Raw genomic sequence first — 22,897 nt, forward strand, 5'->3', positions numbered from 1 at the left:
GGGCCGCGCCCGCCCATCACAAAGGAGGCGACGAGCGCTGCGGGGAGACCCGCCGCGCATGCGTGCTCCGCCGGCGCGGGAGCGAGCGCGCTGCCCCGCGGCCCCGCCCCGGCCGCCAGGTAAGCGGGTGTTGCTGCCGAAATGCGGAATTTGTAAACAAATGTTCTTAAGAAAGGATGTTCTTTGATGTCTGATATTCGTGAGCTTTCAGGCCTAATGAGTAAGAAGGGAGATTTAATCCCTGAAACAGGCAGCTGTCAAGCAAGCGGTGAGTGATGTGCCGGCGTTAGAAGGACAAATTAGCTGTCGGTAGAATTGCCTTGTCAAGGTTCAGGGCTGGATATGTTTCAATGATATCCGACCTCGGGGGAGGCTAACTAAGCCTGGGAAGAAGGAGTTACCACTGATAGTGGACACAAAGAACGCAGAATTCACGGGCCACAAGAACATGCGTCAGAACTCCCGAGATAAGGAAGAAACTGCTCAAGAGAACTTGGCGACAGGCTAGAAGGTAATTCCGGCAGGGGGAGATGTGTGACCGACTCACGGACCACCGACTCAAGGGAAGAGAAGCACTGAGCATGCGGGCTCATTAGCATGAGAAGCAAGAGAGTAATTAACCAATGGAAGATAGACTACTAATTAGTAAGAGAAGGAGGGAACTTGTAGTCGATGAACATTAGCGCTTTTGTTGCTAAAATGTATGGTATGATAGAGAGAAGTTTTGGGAGTCGTCGTGAAGGCTTTGTGGATTTCTCACCCAGCAGCGCTCTCTGTGCAGAGCTGTCAATAAATCAAATACCTCGACTCTGTGTGTGGACTGGCCTCTTGCACACCGGCTGAAAGGACCTTATTTGGGGACAAGGCGGGGCACCCCTCCTGCACTCCACGCACCAAGGCCTTCTCTCTGCTACGAGGACTGCTCCTTCACGCCATGAAAATTATCACCCTGTTCCTCTGCCCCTCATCTTTCACCTCCCCCAGCAAGTTCTCCGGGGTTCTGCTCCCGCGGTGCAAGGAAGAACATTTATATGAATGTGTTTATGCAACCATATGAATTTCTGTGGGTCTGTGTCATCAGGGATGCTATGTTATCACAAGAGGATATTTAATATGCAAGGCTGGGGGGCTGCTTTTGTTGTACACACATGGAGGTAAAGTCACAGGATCCAGTCTTGCGTGCTTCTACGAAACCAAGGCCTAAATTCTGACTTGCAGTCATGAGAATTGCATTTTAACCATGGTTTTATTAAAAGCTGTATCCTTTCTGCTCAGTCACCTCAGAAAGGTTTCCCTGATCCTGTACCCTGTACAGTTTTGGTGCCTCCTCCTCCGGCATGCACCAATAGCTGGTACCTTGCAGGCATTTGAGACCAGGTATGCAGTTCCTTAAGTCAGAAAATGTCCCAAGATGATGAAACATCTAAACTTGCTCTGTCAGTGCAGGAAAGCACTGGGTTCCCAACAGGTGCTTTGTCCCAGTGGAGACATCACACGAACAGTAGCCAGTGGTCACCACAGCTTGAGGTTTTAACAGAGCCTTGACATGCACTCTTCTTTACAGGAATGGTTCTGCTTCTTCCTGCCTGGACCATAAATGGTGTTGGTTGTTTTGTGCTTCTGTTGTCAATGGAAGGCTGGAACGGTATATACCAACCATTGCTCTTTTTCCTTGGTGATTCAGAAGCAAATAATCGACTGAAGAGTAAATTATCTCACAATGGAAAAGAAGGCAGTATTGAGGAAAAGTCTTCCTTGTCATCTAGGTCTGCAAAATATTTAATTTTGGGTAAAAGTTTCTTGCACATCACTTACTTAAAAAGTTGCAGTCAATTCCTTAGTCAGTTCCTGTTCAATTACAAATAAATCTTCATTCCTAGGAGGTTGGCCTGAGTTTTAGCCTCTGCTGATGTAAAAAATAATTCTGAATCCATGTCATAATGTATTTTATAGCAGCTCTACTCTGTTCAGCTCTGGTACATAGATTTGTTCATCTCCCTTTTCAACTGTAACTTTACTAATAAAGTACTTATTCTACTGCAAGATCACTTACTGTTCTGGCATATTCTGATCCTGTCTGATGTTGCCTATATTCTAACTACAGGAACAAAAAGGAATGAGCATGAAGGACATGCTTAAATTGTGAGGTGAAAATACTAATCGGTTTTCTACCATAGAATGGATCACCAAAAAAAATGGAATATGAAGGACCCACTGAAAATACATAATGGTTACACTAAAAAAAACCAAAACCAAGCAGGGGAGAGAGGAAAAGGTCAGGAGAATAGAGAACAGGAATACAATTTTTGTTAACATGTACATGTATGAGATCTAGTTACAGTCTATAGTAGGAGTCCTAGTAAAATATATGTATTGTATAAGTGGCCTTGCCCCAGTCCAAGTTGTTCTAAATGGGCTGCAGCTGTGATGTCCTTAATTGGGTGGCAGCTGTGGCTAATGAAGATAACTGGCATAAAAGGGGGTGGGTTGGCCCGTCAGGGAGAGCCTTGGAGGAGCCCTGATGAAAAAGCAGGAACAACACTGCTATGAATAGCTGCTTGTGAGAAAACCAGCCAGAAGGTATGGTATGATAACAGCAATAGAAGATAGGACAGCTGAGAGCTGTGGCAGCCTGAGCGCTGGCGCTCTAGAAATATAATACAACAACAGTCCACATTGTGATTTCAGTTCCTGAGGGTTAGACTAGACCTGATGCACACATTGAAGACATTTGCATTATTCCAGCAGAATTTTTCATTCCTGTTATCTTAAAATGTTCTGGCAATTGAACCTAAAATAAAAATGGTGGTTGCTGATACCAATACCTATTTTTCAAAAGTCTCAGAAATTTTACATTTTGAATTGAAAACTACATGCTGCCTTCACCATTTTTTCCTGTAACTTATCTGCCTTCATTGTTCTTTACAATGACTTTATAATGACTTCACCTGAGTTTCCTGGACCTTAGAGACAATTATTATTTTATACTATATTTTAGCTTTCACTATTTATTAGTTAGACTCCAAGGTTGGTCTGGGTCTTTGGGAGTGTCTCTCCTAAATGGAAGATGGTTTGGACCAGAAAACATCTAGAGCTGGCCTAAAGGATACCCTAATATGACATAATTATATGTTCTTCCAGCATGCCTTATAGAGGTTTTTCAAGAAATATTAATGCACTGGTTTAATACAGTAGTAGCTTTAATGCAGTAGTAAGTATAGAGTATTTGTGATTTTGGAAAAAAATACGGTTTTGGGGGAAAGATAAACCCAGATCAGGCCCATTCCCTGAAGGGAAAGGATATAAACAACTGATAAGGGATCAGGAAGAGGGAAAAATAGTGGTAGTAAAGCAAGTATAAAGTTGCATGTATTCTTATCTGCACATACAGATTATAGGATTGTCCTGGTTTAGGACAAATTAGGGGAAATCTCCAAAAGGGAGCCCCCTAAAACAAAACAAACCTCCAACCACCCCTCCCCCAACACCGGGTTCGGGAAGGAATTTCTCGGAGGAGCAAAGTGGAAAACAAAACCTATTTATTTACAAGTAACAAAAGAACACTCCCCAACACAAGAAAAGGAAAGAAACAGACTGTGTGTGGTGAGGGCGTCAAGCTTCTCTTGCAAGCTCCAGGTGTCCTGGACGTCTCAGGTCAGGTCCGGAACCGGTCCAGTATCTTCAGGGGAGGGTAAGAAAGAGGGAACAAAAGAAAAGAAAAAAAAACAGCGCAAAAAGCAGAAAGCAAGCAAGCAAAGCGGCTAGCCAAGCCAAGCAGCAAAAAGCCAAAAGCCAAAAAGGCCTGGTCAAACACTCCCCCCCTCTCTTCCCCGCCACAGCAAGACGGCCGGGGGGGGGAGGAAGAGAGAAAAGGCACAGCTGCCAGACACAACACACGATATTGGGATAAAGGCTGTCAACCCACGACAAGGATTAACTAGTTAAACCAGAAGGCAGAAACTATGCTAATCTCGGAGCATAATGACTACTGTGCTGTTCTCTAGCCATTACCATTTAGCAGTTTAAACATGTTAGGAGAGGAAATTCTTAACTCCTATTTGAAAAGGACAGGGCAATAGCTATGCAAATTAAATTTGAAAGGGCTGTCTACAGATAATGATTGGCAGGAGAGGAATGAAATAACATTGCAGCAGCAACCTAATTCTGGTGGGGTTTTTTTACTTATTATTATTTTGACAAATAATACAGGACACTGTAACATACCTGCAATCCTGGGCTTTTATCTACCCCTTGAAACAATACCAAGAGTATTATTACCCACAAATATAAGAACTATATAAACACTTTTAAGGTTCGATTTTTGTATGCCACTGAAAAGAAACACTGTGCTTGGTATTGTTTTGTCATATAGTTTTTATCATACATCTCAGATTCATCACCTGCCAAGAATTTTGTCTGTATCCTTAGGTCGAGGCCCCTCTGATGTATCACTATTCCTTTTTCTAGAATAGCATCACATTTAAATGCTGACTTTTCCTGCAGCTAACGTGTACAGAATATGCAGGTTGAAAAGCAGAGAGAAGCCGTGTGGCCTCTGACGCATGCTGAAGGGATGGAGATAAGGTGACCAACAGGTACTTCTGAATGCTATCAACTCTGTCCAACGTGTTCTTTACTTTGCCCTTAGGTTCACCTTTCCTTAACTGGTACCAGCTTCCTTTAAACAGCACCTTGCAGGAAGAGCCTGGGGTGACTCTAGCGCAGTCCTATCCTCACAATGAATTTTATTTAGATGATTATCACGGTGAGGGTGGGAGGCAGGGGAGGGGTTTATGTACCACGCCACTCACGAACAATCAGAGAACCCTTGGGGTTGGAAGGGACCTCTGGAGATGCCCTAGTCCACTCCCCTGACAAGGCAGGGTCACCTAGAGCAGGTGACACAGGAGTGTGTCCAGGCGCCTTTTGAATGTCTCCAGGGCCGGAGACTCCATGACCTCCCTGTGCAGCCTGTTCCAGTGCTTTAACACCCTCAACGTGAAGAGTTTCTTCCTCATGTTGAGGTGGAACTTGTGTTTTAGTTCACGGCCTTTGCTCGCCGTCCTGTCGCCGAGCACCACCAAAAACTCGGGCACCATCCTCTTGGCCGATAACTCGCCAAGAGTTATTTTGAGATATTTAAAAACACTGATGAGAACCCCTCTCAGTTTTCTCCAGACTAGACATGCCCACCCCCGTTCCGCAGCCCAGGGCACGGACGAGCACAAACTCCCCGCAGAGCCGCGGGGCGCGGAGCCCGGCCCCTCACGCCGCTGCCGCCGCTCCCTCCCGCCGCTGGGGGGCGCCCGCGGCGCCGGGCGGGTGGGGGGCGCGTCCTGCGGAGGGGCGGAGCTTGGGGCGCGGGCGGAAGCGGCGCGCGGGTGCGGGCCGGGAGGAGGCGACGGTGGAGGCGGCGAGCGGAGGTAGCGCGGGGCGGCCGGCGGGGGGCGCTGCACGGGGGTGAGGCAGAGGGGGCGCCCCGGCAGAGCCCCAGAGCTGCGCATTGGGCCGGGGCGGCGGGACTGTGTGTGTTGGGAAGGCCCGCCCGCCCGTGTGTGTTTTCCCGGGGGAAGGGCTGGGGGTGGCTGCAGGCTCGGGCGGCACCGGGATGGCGCAGGGCGGCTGCGGCTCTCCCGCGCCCGCGGGTGCGCACCGCGCCTGAGCGGCCGCCTTGGTCCGCCCCTCCTGCGGGAGCTGCGGGACGGGCTCGGCTGCCTTGGGGCGTCCTGCGCGGCTGTCGGGGCGGTGAGCTGTGCCTGGGCGCTCCGTGACCCAGGGCGGTGATGCAGTGTCCTTGGGTGGGCAGGAAGCGGCGGAGCACACGAGGGTTTGCTCGTTTCCTTCGCCGCCCTTAGCCGCGGTCTGCCAGGCTTAGGCTGTGGCTGCAGTGACTCTGCAAGATCGATGCCTTCTGCTGTAAAGACGTAACTCCCAGACAGGTAAAGCATGGTTAGAGTGATGTGATGGAACTCACGGGAGGGAAAAAAGTCATATTCAGGCAAAGGCAGGGTCCTTTACAATGTCAGGTTAAGTGATTTTCCGGCACTAGCAAGTCTGCGTAAAAAAGCCCAAAACAAACGGGTAAATATTTCGCCGGAATTGGTCTCGTTGGTACTATTGAAGAAATAGGAAAAAGTAATACTGAATGAAGGCTGCAAAATTTGAAACATGCCGTTTTAGGAGATTATAATATATGGAATTTTTTGACGGTAAGAGTTGCAGAACAGCGCTTCCTTCTTACAATATAATAAAATTGGTTTTATTTGTAATCTCTGATGTTTTGACTGCACTTACCTTAGATTTTGGTAAACATGTATAGCGTACTATTATCTCTGCCTTATTTCGGTAGATCTGTTCATCATTCATTATTAATAAACTCTCTTTTCGGTTCCCTAACCTAACATGGTAGCATTCTGTAAATTTTCTTTTATGTCTCTTGTCATCTAAAAGATACTGACAACTAGAGTGCAGTGTAATTTCTGTGTTTGTGTGCCACAAAACAAGCATAGATAATTTTTGTTTATACTATGACATGATGTGGAGTTTCCTTAGAACAGTTCAGATTGGGTTAACTAGTTTTTTTTGGTTCCTGTTTTGGGGGCTTTTTTTGTAGTTCCCCCCGCCCCCCCCCAGGTGGGTGAACTGGGGTCAGATGGATGGATGTGTTTTTTCACTGTGAAAAGTGATCTTTGTAAGAATTGCAACTTTTTATTTTAAGAGAGCCCTGAGAATGTGAACATGATGTACATCCTTGTGTGCATGTGTTTTGTCCTGACTGTAACGTAGTATTGATTTTGGAACAAATGTAATGAATTGCTGCTTTACTCTCATGAGACTATCAGAGAAAGGAGACAATATGAAGATGATATTAGACTGTGAGTAGAGTAGTGCCACAAGCAGTGTGATTGCAGTTTTAGACCAAATGTAGAAATTTATTGTTATCTTTGTTCCTGTTTTGACTGTAGATACCCATATGTATAAAGCCTAGAGTCATTCTGACCTCTTTTTGGTATTTTAGGTGTTAAAATCTGTAGCTGTTTAATAGGTACTTGGGAGCTCTAGAGTATTAAGCAATTATGCTGGAATTCCTTTGGTCCTTTTCCTAAAGATTTTTAGTGTTGGAAATAAAAGTACTTTCTTTCCTCCTCCTCCTCACCCCCCGCAGCTTTTTCTTTTTAAAGCTTTTGTAGTATCTGCTTTTAGAGACTCCTTTTGGCTGTTATCGCCTTGAAGGAGGCATTGGTATCAGCTAATCACAAATTGTGATGTATCCTGGGGGACTGGATGTCATTTAGCTGCTAAAAGTAAGATATTTCCCCTGGAGTTCGTGATCACTTGTACCTTTTCCAAGAATAGTAAAGGGGAGTAGTTCTTGCATCTTGCATAAACTGTAAGTAGGATAAATGCATGCTGTCAGCTGAAATTGTCAGCTGTGTAGTCAGTGTATCTGAAAACTAGTCAAGTGTCAAAAATAGCCATTTTCCAGTTGCTGTCAAAAATCTGTGAGGCTCAGTCACTCAGATGAGTCTGTTTTTCCCGGTACAGGTTTACTGATAAAATGTACTTTGTATGCTGTTTGTTTATTAACAACCTCTTTCACCTGCGATTTTTAATTTGTGCCATTTTATGAGCTGAGTTTTCTCAACTGAACATTATTAACAGCCTCTTATGTTTTCTTCTATGGTTTACTAAAAAAACTTTATGAACTTTACGTAAAATAGGTATGTTAGTATTTGCTTATGTAATTTAAAAGATTAATTTTGGATTGCTCAGAACTGAATGGATGCTTTGCCCATGTAAAATGGGGCCTAAACTGGAGTTGTAGACAAGGGAATGTAAAACTTATTCCAATGAAATTGGTTTCTTCAGTAATACTGAAGAAATAGCAGGCTACCATGCTGTAAATAATTCAGTTAAATTTCTGGGTACCTTTCCCTTGATGTTAAGAATAAAGTATTTTGCAGTGTGCACCACTGAGGTGTTACAGTTAACTAATGTCTGTCATAATTCATTGCAAGCTACATTGAGCTGCAAGTCAATCCAAAAATAAGATTGTAGAAGAAAAGAAATCACTTTTCTTTAATATTTCCTCCAGTGTTATTTTTCTGAAATCTTCACCTGGGTCAGCCTTCTGGGTAAGAGCATGAATCCAAAGCCTTGTCTGTATTGCAGTTTTGCCATAGAGACATAATTTTCGTGGACAAATTCATAGGCAGTTTGAATTGTACAGATTTCTCGAAAGAAAATCAGGCAAGTTAAATTCTCCCCAGTGGAACAAGTGCTTTTTTTGTTGCCATTCTACAGGAATAGTGTTTGTGTGGTGCGCTGTGTGTGCATGTGTGAGCAGTGGCAATCTCTCCCCCACTGCAGCTGTCACTTTGTTAGCTGTCTCTCTCCTCTTTATTCTATTTAATGACTCTTGCCTTCCTTTTAGGTCTCTTTAAAACGTTCAGTGAAAATCCCTCTCTTACAGTAACCTACGTGCATCATCTTGTGGGCTTGGCTCGCTGTAAAACTAGTCAAAATTAGCTAAACATGTCAGGAGGAAGTTTTGGAGTCTCAGGGGCTTTGGAAAGAGGGATACGAGGACAGCTGTGAAATTTCACAAGGGAGTACTATGGGGTACTTGTCGTAACCTGCAATTAATAAATCGTGGCAGTGTTACTGGGAAGTGAGAAGCCAAGAAAGAGCCTTGTGCTCTGTCATAAGTGACTCTTCTCAAGGAGCAAGGGTCCTACAGTGACCTCAGTGGTGGCAAAAAAGCATGAAGAGAAAACAGAGAAAAGTGTGCCAGGGAAAATTAAGCTGAGATTTTTTTTTTTATTATTCTTTTCACTATTATTATTTTAAAAAATCTGATACAGAGATGTAGAAATGTTTTGGGGCCCAGATGGGCCCAGTGGGAGGAGGGCAAGTTCAGCAAGTGTAGCATACTGTCCCTATTGATATACTGTCCCTATTGATATCTGCTTGCTTTAATTTTCTTGCCAAGCCATTTCCCCTCTCAAAATCTTGAATGTTGGCTGACTGCCCACAGGCGAGGAACAAAGAATTTCTGTTTTTAAATGGTTGGTTTATTTTAGAAGCATTCAGTGGCAGTAGTAGGAAAAATAAAGGGGGAAGGTGTTGAAAAAAAAAAAAGATACTCTAAGGTACTTAAGAAGACTTCTTAGACACAATGCAAAATGAAAATAATTATTGGTAGAAAGTGTGAAACAAAAGCAATTAAAATAGGAATGAATACATTTAAATGGAAACAGCTTTCCAGTATTTCTAAAATACTGACAAAAGGTGGTCTAGTGTTTGGGCTCTCAGATAATTTCATACCAGAGCTGCTGTAAGCTTGCTGTGTGGGTTTTCAAGTCAAAAGCAGTATGTTTGTGCTCTCAACTCAAAGTTCATCTACAAGACAGATTGGCGCTGTTCTTAGAAGCCTGTAGGAGGTAAAACCTTTCCTGGTGTAAGATATGTTTGAGGTAGTCCCAGCAGCTCGTCAGCAGCACTGTGCTTGTTGAGCTGTGACTTTTTTTGCCCCATATTTCCTTTGGCTGTGTTGAGAGACAGGAACTGTTAGGAATATGCAAGATTTTTCTTCTTTCTTTGTAGAAGAGTAGGTATTTTTGGTAGTTACCCATTTTTGCTATTGCCTTAAACTTCATGTTTCTTTCACTTGGAATATCCATTAAAGATGTTTCCTAGGAGGCTGGTAGCAATAAGGCAAAAGGGGTTTTTTTGCGTTGTTTTTTTTTTTTCAGTATGCCAAGATACTTGCAAGTCTTGGGCATGTAGAAGCAGGGAATGAAGGAACACATGCTCTAGGAGAAGCTATAGAGATACATGTCCTGGAAAAGACAAAGGCACACTCCTTTGTGGCATGCTCTGAAAGTGGTATCAAGCTGCTAAAACCTACAGCCCAGCAGCCTTCATAGTGATAGGGCAGCCTTTTTTGTGCTCAGAGGTATGCCTTCTTACCTGTTCTTAAGATAGCAGCATGTTTTATAGTATTGATATTTTCACATGTGTCTAGCAGCTATTAATAGCAATGGGTGCTTCTATCTACTCATCTGTGATGCAGTCTGGAAAGACCCTTGAGTTTCATCACTTTTGGTGGGCTGTGTTATGTCAGGCATTGCTGATGTTTTGTCAGTACAGATCCTCTTTTCCCTCTCTGCTGTGATATTTTTCTATTGACCAAATTTTACAGCAGCAATAATAGGAATACTTGAAGTGCTGAGAGTAAATTTTACCAAAAGACAGCTAAATGTGGTTTCACTTGTCTGGGAACTGGCATTGCTGTTAATGGTTGGTTCCAAGTGGAATATCCTGCTCTTTTATGGCACTGTGCAGCTGTCTGAGTGAACCTGATTAATGAACCTGGGAACCAAAGGACAGTCACCAGGAATATGGATGTGCCAGTACAGGACAGTAGTCTCATTGGTCTCTTCTCAAGAACTCCTGTACTCATGAAAAAATGAGGAATGTGCTTCTTCCTTACACACCAGTTTTAATCAGAGCTGTGTGTAAACACTTCACTTCTCTGGGCTCCTCTTGGCCAGCTGCACCTCATGTAGATTTTTCATCTGCTGCTAAACCAACAACCATCTAAGACTGCAAATTACCAGAATACAAACATCATTTTTGGCATTCCAAAAAGTCTCAGCATGTGAGCTCCTGGGCTTCTAGGTGCTTACTTCATTGTCTCAGTCTTTTACAATTAATTGTCTAGTGTGTATTTTCTGTACTGTTCTGCTGTATGTCAGTCATTCTTTAGACTTCCCATTTGCATTGCTTCACAGAACTGGCTGGGGGTTTTCCAAATAACATAGAGCCAGCTCTCAGAATGGTCAGCACAATTGATTCCTGTCAGCTGAGTAATGCTCAAAGTTTTCTGTGGGAAAATTAGAAAACAAAATACTTTGGAGGTCACAGAGGTACGTGGGTCAGAGGGTGCGCTCTGTAAATAGATGCAAAAAAGGGGAAAATAGTAGAATGGAGTTTGATGCTACTGTGGAATTTTTTTTCCTGGTATTCTGTAATGCCCAGTGATTCTTGTCTTCCTGAAATGTTTGCTGGAATAGCAATGCAATGCTATTGCAATGAGGTATCACTGCATATTTAGAGGCAGTTTTTTGCTTACTGATACAGTACTCTCTCTGTACTGAGGGATGTTTGTTGCCATGAATTTAATAGTAATTTCTTGTACAGATGTAATTCTACTATGGTAATTTAAAATTGTTAACAATTTCATAAACTTTTTGTACTTCCACTGAGACAGTAATAAATTCTAACTTTGTACTGCATAATTATTTTATAGCTATTATTAATGTCAGCTTTTATTTTTACTGTCCTGATTTCTGTCTGCTCTATTGCGAGATTTTTTTTCTGCTTACTCTTTAATTGGATGTGTGCCTCAAGGACTATGTATGGCTTTTTTTTTAAGCTCTGGGTAAATCACTTATTTTTATGCAGTTTCTCTGATTGCCAAACCAGACCTGCTCTTGAATGCACAGTGCCATGTTGTTGTTTATCATAATTTGAAAGCGAGGAACTGATAAATATTGTGGTAGTAAGTAATAGATGGAGTAAATTCCCACTTATCAGACCTGCCTTCCTAATATATGAGTGCATTAGAGACTAGGTCTCTAGAGTGTCACTGAGGAACTACTGCCTTAGTATTTGAGATTCTGTCTTTCAAAATATATGACCAAAGAGGTGACTTTATTGGACTGTATCTTAGTAATATTCTTTTCATTGCATTTTTCTTGGCTTTATTCTTAAAAGTATTTTTGGTCTTTGAATCAAGTGGGTTTCTCTTAGGCTTTGCTTTTCTGTATTCTTTGCATCTGCAAACTGCTTATTAATAACAACCAAAAATACCTGATGGACCTGCTGCTTTCTTTTTCTCTTACAAATAATTACCATCATCTGTCCTGTACATTTTTCAAAACTAGAAGGTACACAGATAATCTCTGCAGGATAGGTTTAAATTTGCCCTGCAATTGTTTCTAGTGGTCTAGGAGGCTGGAGTCTCTTGGGCAGGCTAGAAAAATGCTGATGAATATGTGCCAGTCTTTCATGGGCCAGTTGACTGGCAGAAGTGGCAGGGCTGTGAACTGAAATAAGCTTTTAAGGATTTAGGTATGCCTTGTTTTCCTGATAACCTGAGGTTGTTTCAGAGCACGTACAAGGTGTTCCTTTGCATTATAGGCCATTTAATTTTTGCATTGTATGTTAGTACAATCTCTTGTTTTTTCTGGGAATGAGTAAAGAGGAGAACTTTGCAACAAAATTCAAGGATATTTTGTAATAGTTTCCATGGAGAAGGATCAGTAGTCAAACTGAAGTCTGATGCCAGTTAAGTATAACTTTGCTATATTGTGGAACATATAATGCATTTTCTGTAGCTCTTTTTTAATCTTTGCTCGTTTTATTTTGTGCAGTCAATAATATAATTTATATATGCCTGATTTTGAAATACAGGTGTACAGGATAGAGATGTGATTTTATTTTGGGGTGGATGAGTGCTTTAGTTCATTGTTTTGTTGCCAGATGGATGTCAGTGTTGTGGTACCACTGGACAAAGTTGTATCCACATTGGTAGGTTTTTGGCAGTATTTTCCTTAGACAATCAACAGTGAAAAAAGCCAAGCTGTTTATATGTCTGTGAAAGGCAGACCTAGTGTCAGATCCTCATTCAGGAATTGGTTGTAGCTCCAAGTTCTAATGCTGCTCCTGGCTTGGGCTTGCAAATTTCAGGATAATTAAAATATGCATGCTGATTTAAAGTACTTTGGGAAACTGGCACTTGAATTGGTTACTTTAGGCTGCTAATTGAAAGGATTATCTGGAAGACATTATTTTCTTTGTGGATTCTTGGATTGCCATTTTGCCTGCAGTTAATTCAGGGGGTTTATTTGATTTGGGTTTGTTTTTTTTTTTTTTGGGGGGATTTTGTTTCTTTTCTTTCTCTCCTCAGATTTTCAAATTTTGTTCTGGTTGTACTGCTTCATCTTCATGGTTGTCTGCCTTTTGTCTCAGTCTCTGTGATTGGAGATGGATTGGAATTGCAGAAAAGTGTGGCTCTGATGCATCCTTTTTCCTGTTGCTCTCTGCAGTGCTTTGCCTTTGCCACAAAAGTCCCTCAGCTGTGGTTGGAAGAGTGGTATGCCAGCATTTCTAACCAGGATAAATCAGTGTGAAAAAGGAAGTCTCAGCTTCTTTTCCTGCTCAGGGAGTATTTCCAACTCAGCATATTGTGTGCTTTGAGAATATGAGGGAGAATAAAGGTCACAAAGTACACTTACTTTCTTTCATGTGTGCTGTTATCTTTTGGGATACTACCTCTAAATTACTGAAAACAGAGGTCCATTCTGAGGCCAAGTTTTGTTGAAACTATAAGTACACTTCTTGTACAGAAGTGCTGACCTTTCAGGGCAACAAGAGGTACAAGAATATCCCAGTCCATCCATCTTAATGTGCTGATTCCGTCTTAATATGTGCTCCAATACTCTTTTTTTTCCTACTTCCAAATCATTGGGGCATAAGCTTACTTTTTAAATATTTTTTTTAACCCCAAGAGTGTTGCAGGGAGTGTCTTATGAGTCACTAGAAGTGCATGCACTTCAGGGGGAAAGAGGAGACCAGATCTCCAGAACTTTGAGATTACACTGGAATTCATGAAGAGGGAATGGCCTTTAAAAATGTGTAGGAAAAGTGGCAAGTACAAATAGTTCCCTTCATTCTGGTAAACTTTGCTCTGAGTTCCTTTGCCTTGTGTCAGTATATGGGTGTTATGCAATTTCCCAGCAGGTGAAGTCCTTAATTTCCATTAGTTTCAGTAGTCAGCGTGTGCACTGTGAATCAGATATACATGGTCATGGCCCAGACTGCAATTCCTGCTGCTGCTTGGCAGGAGTTTATTCAATCTGTTCCTCTTGGCTAGACCTCTTATCCTGGCTTGTGGTCTTATTTACAGTGTGATGGCAGAGTTATTTCTACTCCAAAGGACTGCAGTGATACTGTCTAAATGCTTCAGGGTGAGATATGGCTGGAGATCTGCAGAGAGGTGAACTCAATTTAAGTTTTGCAAGAGCTATCTGTTCTTTTCAGTGTTTTTGGTTTTTTTTAATAGAAGTAGAGACTGTTGGGAATGGGGTTTGGAACTCATGGTGTCTTCTTGAGAGATACTGTTTGGTCTTCTGAGCCATCACTTGAATACTCTTCTCCTGGACCTCATAATGTTTTCCATCATTTTTGATACTGTTCAGAGATTATATAGATACATAATTATGTGGGTGCAGTTTATCCTTTAAAGTCTGAGTGCAGAGCTGTGGATTTGGCAAAGAGCTAGGGAAAAGAAAATTTGGTTAGTGCATGTTAGGGAAGATCTGTTTCAGGAAATCTTAAGCCACACAATTCCAGATATTTATGCTATGGAATGTAAATTTTTATTGTTTTCCCACTTATTTTATGTACTTAAGACAAATTAGTATCTTAAAACCAGTTTTAGGGGGATTAAGCACATTCCTTGAAGAAAGTATGTCCCACTGCATTTACAGTGGTGTCATTGTCATATTTTCTGAAAAGTCTCTTCACCAGGATTTCTTCTCTCTGATAAGCCTCAGAGAAAAAGGAAAAGAATATTATCTCATTTGCTTCTCCCTGTTTAGCTGCTTTGGAATGTGGTTGGAGATTGTTTAATTTAATGACCAATCACCATCTGGCTGTGTTGGGATTCTGGAAGCAGTCAAGAATTTTCAGTTAGTATCTTGTTAAGCCTTCTGTATGTATCCTTTCTCTATTCTTTAGTATAGTTTTAGTATAGTATTCTTTAATATAATATAGTAACATAATAAATAAACCTTCTAAGAACATGGAGTCAGATTCATCTTTCCTCCCCACAACAGGGGACCCTGAAAATACCACACAGTGAGCTCAAATTACTGTGTGTTGGCTGTCTGTCCTTGTGCACAGTCACACCCCACGGTGGAGGGTGAGCTGTTCCTCATTCCGTGGCTTGGGATTGCCACTTGCACTGGTGCACCCAGCAGTCAGTCTGTGTACTGGCAGTGGCTGCCATATGGCATTTCACACACAGCTGGCTGTTACTTTACAGCAAGTAACCTGATGTCGTCCCTGCCTTGGGTTAATCATTTTCAGAATAATTTAGATATGCATGTTGATTTTAGAGCACTTGAAAAATTTGCCACTTGAATCAGGCACACTGGCCGGCCTGTTGAGGGGATTATGTGAAGGGTAGGGACAGGCAGGGCTGGCGGTGCCACAGACAGGGGGTGTTGGCACAGGGCCGATGGAACTGGTCAGTGCAGGGCATGACAAGTGCCATGGAGGCAGAGTTAGGGTTAGATGAGAGCTCAGCAGCATGAGAAACTTGGTCTCAATATTCTGATACAAACTGGGGTGTAAGTGCCACTACAGGAAATCTGGTGAGGAACTCTATTACATGGGTAATTTCAGTCCAAAAAGTGCGTGTGTCAGGTAGTACATGGGGAAGAGCTGGGAATAGCGAGGAAAAATGTAACTACTGTGTAAAATGAGTAGCTTTATTTGGATGAGGTTACATTATAGAATTCCTCTTTTAAGAAAGTATTGAGTAATTGGAGTAGTGTCAAATTGGAGTGTAGTGTCAGAGATGCATGAAAGATGAGAAATATGAGGTATGCACATGGAAAGGGTCTAAAAATGTGGGATCTGTTTGAGGTGTAAAAATTAGTAATAGAATGATGCCTGTAAATACATGTACGATGAATCTGGACCATCTGTTATCACTGCCTTATAACAAAAGAAGGAGATGCTCATGAGATTCTTACCAAGCTTTCTTTTAAAAGTATTTTTAAGTCAGCTCCTGGGCATTCAAGTGTATGTATTCATAATAAAATGGAGAGTATTTCTATGTTCTTCCCTAACAATTGCTTGAAGTTAGGTTTGAAAATGTAGTTCTGTTTTAAAAGCATATAGCTTGAAGCCTTTGATTGCACCTACTCCACAAGTAAATGAAGATATCTTCAATTTTTTTTTAAATCTTTTTTTTTTCCCAGTACAGATATCCCTGAAGATGTGTGGCTCAAACTGCTCCAAACTGTCTGAGCATTTGTTATTTAACTGATGAAGCTTTCCTACCATTTGCTTTCCTCCTGAAGCCTTCATCTATTGAAGGATGGGTACTATGGTAAGGCATTTTTTGAAGTCGAAGTAAAATGCTGAAGTGCAATGTGCCAATTTGTTTTGGTTTTATCTCTTTATTCAATAATAAGACATCACAACAAATAAAAACCTTAATGGTGTACAGAGCCAGGAGAGGAAGCTTTGAACTAGCTAACCAACCAAGAAACATCATTCTATGTGTTGTCTGTTCACACTTGTGCTGTACTTGAAAGTGAAGAGTAAGAATCAAGTGAATCATTTCACAACATCTTGTGCCTAGATGTATGTGTATAACTCATCACAGTATTGTACAGAAATGTTATACAGGTCTCTTCTAGATACTGCATCTTCTTTCAAATGCATTTGAGTGTAATATCAGTTTAAATTCCAATATTTAAAATACTTGTGGTGCTTTGTGGAAGCACAGAAGTTTTGATTTTTGGAGGATAAAAATTGGTAGAAATAGGAAGAGGAAACCCTGTAAATAACAGGTGAGAAGGAAATATAACTGAGCCTGAACCTCTAAGCAGATAAAAAAAACTTGTTTGCTAGATGATGCAATAATACCATATTCTGAAACTGATATTTGTTCTTGATCTCAACAACAGTAGCAATTTTGAATAACCAAGTGGTTCTTTACAAATTTCAGGAATCAAGACCAGCTGAAACATGAGAAGATATATTCAAGATGATCCAGCCAGATCTTTCACTTCATAGAAATATTATTGTTGTTTAATATGTAATATAATTAGACGAAGCCAAAATCAGTTACTTTTCTTGAAATTAGGACGTGCCTGTGGCCTTCATCAGAAATGTTTCTAACATTTTCAAGAAAAAATATGTCCCAGAAACTGAGTATGTTTTTACTAGTCTTTGGAATCATTTGGGGTTTGATGTTGCTACGCTACACTTTTCAGTATCCAAGACGCCAAAGCAGTGCTGAGTTGCGTGGACAGATATTAGATCTCAGTAAAAGATATGTCAAAGCACTGGCAGAAGAAAATAAAAACCTGATGAATGGTGGTGGTGGAGCCTCTATGTCTGGATATGGTAAGAGGAAAAAAACCATACTAGTTACTTGAATATATTACTTTCCTGTAAACTGTAAAGTTATCAATTTTCTTTTTTTCTTTTTAAGTAGTATATGCTCTTCAGGAGAAAAAAAACTTCTCTGTATTAACTGATTTGATTTTAGTTTATGCAGTGAAGTTGAAGATTAAGATGAGTCGCAAAATCAAGCTCCATACGTGAAATTTTTGCTTTCCAGGATTTTTTTAGATCTCTTCAGGTACATGAATACAGTTTCTTACAGAATTAACAGCACATTTGTCTTTTTTCAAATCCTCAGCTATTGAGGAATAAGCATGTGTTTGATACAGGGACGAAGTTTTATATTAAGTCACTTCGACATTCCAGATTCTTCTAGTACCTTATTGCTGACTTCCTGCTTTTATTTATTGAATTTTCTTCTCCCTGAAAAAGCAATGAAAAAGGAAGATACTAGTTGAGTTTGTGGTCTGGAGACTGCAAGGCAATTATGAATTTGGCAAAATCTCTCCTTGTTTTAGAAGGAGCCATAATAGACAATGTCCCTTGTCTTGTGAGCTATAATACTTGATGCATCATATCTCTGATTTGCCTGTCTTATGAATTTGTACCTAACTTGATAAATAGGTTGCCAGTATTTACTATCTTATGAAATATTGAAAAGATAACTAAAATTGTTTATTTTTAAAAATAGTATTTCAAAATATGTAATGAACTTTGATCCCCTTAAGATTTACTTAAATGGCTCTGCCTGTTGTGGGATGCCCTTTGCAGGCCTTTGGTAAGAGTGCAAGCAGCAAATATGTGTCTGAAGTCTTTTTGCTGCTGCTAAGGAAGAAGAAAGCAAGTCTGTGATGACAAGAAGTGCAGGAACAGCCCAAGAGGAGTAGGAGACTAAAAAGTGTTTAAACCTTTAATCCTTTCATTCTTAAAATTATTTTTATCACAGTAAGAGACTGCCTTCTCTTCCCTGTTTTCTCCTCCCACTTTTTTTTTTTTTTTTGTCATCAAGGACTTCCTTTACTGTGTAATTAGGTTTTTCTGTCATTTAGGGCGTATTTCCAAGTGAGACTTGTCTTCTGTGTTTTTTCTGGAGTTTGATATAAACTTAAGTCATATCTTGATCTACCTGCTGATCATCAGAATTAAAACTTGGCAATTCCCTCCATCAGCTTGTTGAGCACAAAATGATACTACAGAGTACACGACCCACTCTCTGTACATGACCCAGACCCTGCTCTGGCTGGAATTGTTTAGCAAATTTTTTTCTTCAAAGCTCACGTTACTAAACAAGAACTAGAGGGAGGTACTTAATTTTTTTTTTTTAATTTAATTTACTACTAATTTTTAATTTTATCTGGTTTACTCCTGTTTTTTTTCATTTTGATGCCTGTGATCTTTCTCCCCAATCTTCCTGCTTAGCTAACTGATTAGAGGGCAGTGGGTAGAGACCGAGTTTGTAGATTTCTTCATGTGTAAGGGGAATCTTAACAGCTTGTAAAACCTGGTAAGTTTGTTAATGTTTTTCAAAGCTGAAAGAAGATGGTGATTGGCAACAACATAAATAGTTTTTTATTGGGAGGTGTTACTGTTTTTTTGTTCCTGATCATGAGAATTTTTTTACCATCTTTTCTCTTATTTTTCAGTCAATAAAGATGTAAATAGATTTTTTAACCCTTGCTTTATAGCTTATGTAAGAAGCAGTAAGAAAGATAGCTTTTAATGACAGCTTTTCTGTGGGCTAAATCTGTCATTTATGGGAAAGCTATTAGCTACCTTTTTTATGGTGGTAAGTATTTAGATATATTCTCTTGCATCCAAGGCTAAAAGATGACATAGCTGAGTATTCCAATGCTGCTGTCTGGATGAAATTTGAAATAATACATTTGAGTAGCCACTTCTAATGTTCCAATTAGTGTTTTTGCTCTTATACTCTAATATTTAATTGGCTGCCTTCACAGTTCCCTGTTATGATGGTATCTCCCTTCCCTAAAATAACAGATTAATGTTATTAAAGAAAATTTAAACAGCTGTTTAATTCTGTACTTCTTAATCAATCTGCACTCCTCTCCAAAAAGTATGCTAGGGAGAATAGCAAGTCTTAAGATGTGAATGTGTTGAAATGGCAGTTCTTTTCCACACAGAGTAAATAACAGGCTGCAATTTGTTTTTTCCATTATCTTCAGCTGATCTTAAGAGAACAATTGCTGTTCTTCTGGATGACATCTTACAACGCCTGGTGAAACTGGAAAACAAGGTGGATTACATTGTTGTGAATGGCTCAGCAGCAAACACCACTAATGGAACTAACCACCAGGTGCCAGTGACTGCAAACAAACGTGCAAAGCCAGCAAGCAACATCAGATAGCAAACAGGCTGCTTCGTGTTGCTGCACCATTGATGGAGAATATTTAAGATAAGCTTTTTGTCTCTGGCTAGGGCAAAGCAGTAGTTGACTCTTAAGCAAGCATAAACTATAGTATTCTACAACATGCTTGGATCTGTGTAGGCCTAACGTGCTTAGGTTCTCAAAGCATTATTTCATTGCCTTTGAGCAGTGCTTCTGAAGTGATCTTTGTTGTCTCTAAAGATATTTTGATATGGTTTGATGTAGTAGGCCATTGGATAATAACAATACATGGAAAGCAATGGGAAACTTATGGGTAGATTTCAAAATATATTTATTTAAGTATGAATATAACATATCTTTTGGATAGGTGAGCAATATTGTAGTTTATTCATTTTTTGTGGTCTGCATTAAGCCAAGGTAACTGAGGAAAATGTGTTGCTAAACAGATGTTAGAAGATGTGTACACTTAAAATATTTTCTTACTTATTTACTAAAACAATATTAAATTGAGGATAGCGTTGGTGGTAATATTTTAAAATTGTGACCCAAAGAATGTCTTTATTTGCACTATCTGTCAGAATAGTTAAAGAGAAGTTACTGTATATTTAAGAAAATTTATTATAATAGGAAATCATTATAGGTAGTAACACTGTCCAGGTTTATCTTTATGCCAGAGGTAGGGCAGTTAGATTATGAAAAGCAAATCATCATCTGTGATATCTTAGATGGTTATTTCATAAAAAGATATTTAAGTGTATGTATTTTGTAATTGCAGATAAAATTATTTAAGTGATGGAAATAAGTTTTGAATATGTGAATATAGTTTATTTTTATTCATTGTTGTTTGTTTTAACATTTTGATGCCTTGCAGTTTGTGTTTAGTATAGCACACCATCTCCCTGAATTGCTTTCTTGATCAGAAGGAAGAGCAATGAAGGGAATCAAGGCATCTCTGCATTTAACAGGGGTATGTGTACTAAGGGTGTCTAATCATGGAATAGTTGAGAACCAAGGTAATGTTTGCCTTATGTCTAAGTCAGCCTTACAGCAAAGTGAATTGCATGCAGTGTTGGGTGCACTGTATCTCAAATGTTACTGAAATCATATTGAAGTGCCACTGAACCTGTTTTTTAAACTGTACTGAATGTTTGGGGGGGACAGACTGTTCAGGGACTTTTGCCAAAAGTGTCCTGTAAATGAAGTTTTGGGGATGAGTAAAACCAGAGGCACTGGGTGATATACCAGGCAAAGTTATGTGGTTTTTTTCCTTTCTTCTGTTTCCCTGCTTATATTCTTGATGGCTATAAAGGAAAATACAATTGCAATCTTAATTAGTACTTAGTATCCAGATGATTTTTTTTGTCACATTGTGTGTAAACATGTACTCACTTCAATGCAGAAAGAGAAAAATAAATTTTTAATTGTACTTGTAAATGTTCCTGGGTTTGTTTGTTTGTAATTAAATGGTCTTGTCATTCTTGCTACATGTGCTCTGTCAGTTTCTGGATTGGGAAATTGTACATCTGAGTTTTAGTAGTGTTCTTTCTGGTATTCTTCCTTCTTAGTCACTGACTTCTGCTCTTGAAATTCTAATGCCCTGAAACTTTCCTCAGGTTAGAGGAGAAAGGGGAGAAAGAATTGAAAATAAAATAACTGATTTAGATCTTTAATGGCAAAGACTTCACTGTTTAACCTAAGAGTAAAGATCTGTGCAGAACTTCTTTTGAACCTGCAGGTGGACAATGTGAAGATAGATTTTTATATCCATCTCTCTCTCTCTATCTCTCTATCTGTCTGGTTTTTTTCCTAGATATTTGGTTGTTACAAATTGAAACCTTTGTGCTATAAATACGTAGTTGTTTTCAGAGTAGCAAAACTAAACTTCAGGTGTGCAGACTAAGGTAAAAAAGGGTAAGGAAGGGATAAAGGGAGGGTCTCAGCTGACTTTCCTGTTAACAGTAGTAAGAAAAAATCTGCATGTTCTAGCCTGCAGCCTCTTGTGTAGGACTTGTGAGAGGTGTGGCAGCCCTACCAAGGTAGGAGGTTGTGTAAAGAACCCAAGGGCTTGTGAAGAAAGCCTGCAGAAGGCTACAGCTTAGCCCAGGTCCAAAATGCTTGATAGTATCACAGTTTTTGGTTGTGTTGCCAAGCATATTTTTCTTTTCTGAGCAATATTTAAGTAGTATTTCTGCTGCAGTTTTTATGATGCAGCTGTGGATTTCCCATTTCAGATGACATCACAAAACCTCCCAAAGTGACCTTATTCAAGTCTTGTGTGTATGGAATCTCCTTATGGTTGGTTGGTTCTTAGGCTGGATGTGGTTTGGGATATTACTTCCTTTTCTTTCTTCTATTTTTTAGAAGGCAGGAGGACATAAAACCTCTTATATAAACAACTGCTGATTTGGGGCATGGGGGAGTGTTTTGGTTTTGTTCTTGAAATCTTTTGGTAAATTAGGGGATTTGAATTTTCCCAGCTGTAATTTGCCTCATGTGTGTTTATCAGCTGATTTCTCTAGGTAATTGGCAGTACTTCTGTGCCTCTAAGTGATTGCTTAATGTAGGTAGCAAAAAATGACAAGGTTCACTTCCAAACAGAAGTTCTAATGAAGAAAAATGGAAAGAGAAGAGTATATATTCATTGCTGTCTAAATAGAAATAGCCTGGGTCTCAATACAGCCCTTGAGTTCTACAATGAAATACCTGGCAGGCAAAAATCTTGGGGAAATTGTCTTTATTTGCTCATCTTTTCTGTTGCTTTTCTCATCTAAATTGATAGTTTTGAATCTCTGCATAGTAATCTTAATGTAATGAAGATAACCAAGCATTTTTTCACAATTGTATGTGAAGTGCTGAGCATTTCCACATTAAAGAACTTTCGAGATTAATGGATGGACAGACGCTCCTTCTAAAAACACTGATACAACTCTTAACAAGCTGCCTATGCACTGTTGAGATCACAGAAGTTTGCTGATCTGTTTTAAATGAAATAATTTTAAAAATACAGAAGCATGGCCCAGGATGTACAGGTTCTTGTGTTTAGTGTGGTGAAACATCAGTATCCTTGGCAGCCAGTATTATGCATCACATATTGCACAGTTGTCTGTTTTTCCAAGTGACTGCTAAATCCTTTTTAATAACACAATCATTTAAAGAAGCTGACTTGATAGATCTGAATTCTAATTAAAAATATTTGCTAATTCAGACGTTTCCAAACAACATCATGTTTGTGATGTGTGCAAGTTGCTTTAGCAACCAAGCTCCTCCTGTGCAGGTACATGTTCTGGGGGTGTTTGCTGCTGTCACAGCCTTTGTTCATGGGAATGCAGAAGCAGA

At 40.1% G+C, this 22,897-nt stretch overlaps 1 protein-coding gene and 1 long non-coding RNA gene across 5 annotated transcripts; both read left to right on the top strand.

Annotated features, from left to right (window-relative positions):
• The first annotated feature begins 91 nt into the window (after positions 1-91).
• On the top strand, positions 92-2,048 carry LOC134429528 (uncharacterized). Its single transcript, XR_010030599.1, has 2 exons — positions 92-1,067; positions 1,565-2,048. It is a non-coding gene; the product is annotated as an uncharacterized LOC134429528 (long non-coding RNA).
• Positions 2,049-5,345: 3,297 nt separating this feature from the next.
• On the top strand, positions 5,346-20,995 carry CCDC126 (coiled-coil domain containing 126). Of its 4 annotated transcripts, none has more exons than XM_063153237.1 (4): positions 5,346-5,423; positions 16,064-16,189; positions 16,814-17,214; positions 19,398-20,995. In XM_063153237.1, exons 3-4 carry the CDS (start codon positions 16,977-16,979, stop codon positions 19,577-19,579), a joined length of 420 nt encoding a protein of 139 aa, XP_063009307.1. In that variant the 5' UTR covers positions 5,346-5,423; positions 16,064-16,189; positions 16,814-16,976; the 3' UTR covers positions 19,580-20,995. The 4 variants fall into 4 exon arrangements, with proteins under 4 accessions (XP_063009307.1, XP_063009315.1, XP_063009323.1 ...); XM_063153245.1 differs by having other exon boundaries at positions 5,348-5,423; positions 16,059-16,189; XM_063153253.1 differs by lacking the exon at positions 5,346-5,423 and adding an exon at positions 5,725-5,939 and having other exon boundaries at positions 16,059-16,189.
• The last annotated feature ends 1,902 nt before the right edge of the window (positions 20,996-22,897 follow it).

The sequence above is a fragment of the Melospiza melodia genome, chromosome 1 (assembly GCF_035770615.1).
Source record: "Melospiza melodia melodia isolate bMelMel2 chromosome 1, bMelMel2.pri, whole genome shotgun sequence".
Lineage (NCBI taxonomy): Eukaryota > Metazoa > Chordata > Aves > Passeriformes > Passerellidae > Melospiza > Melospiza melodia.

Coding starts and splice junctions, on each gene's coding strand:
- CCDC126 (XM_063153237.1), top strand. CDS start 16,977: ATGTTTCTAACATTTTCAAGAAAAAATATGTCCCAGAAACTGAGTATG. Junction 17,215..19,397: donor AGCCTCTATGTCTGGATATG/GTAAGAGGAAAA, acceptor CATTATCTTCAG/CTGATCTTAAGAGAACAATT.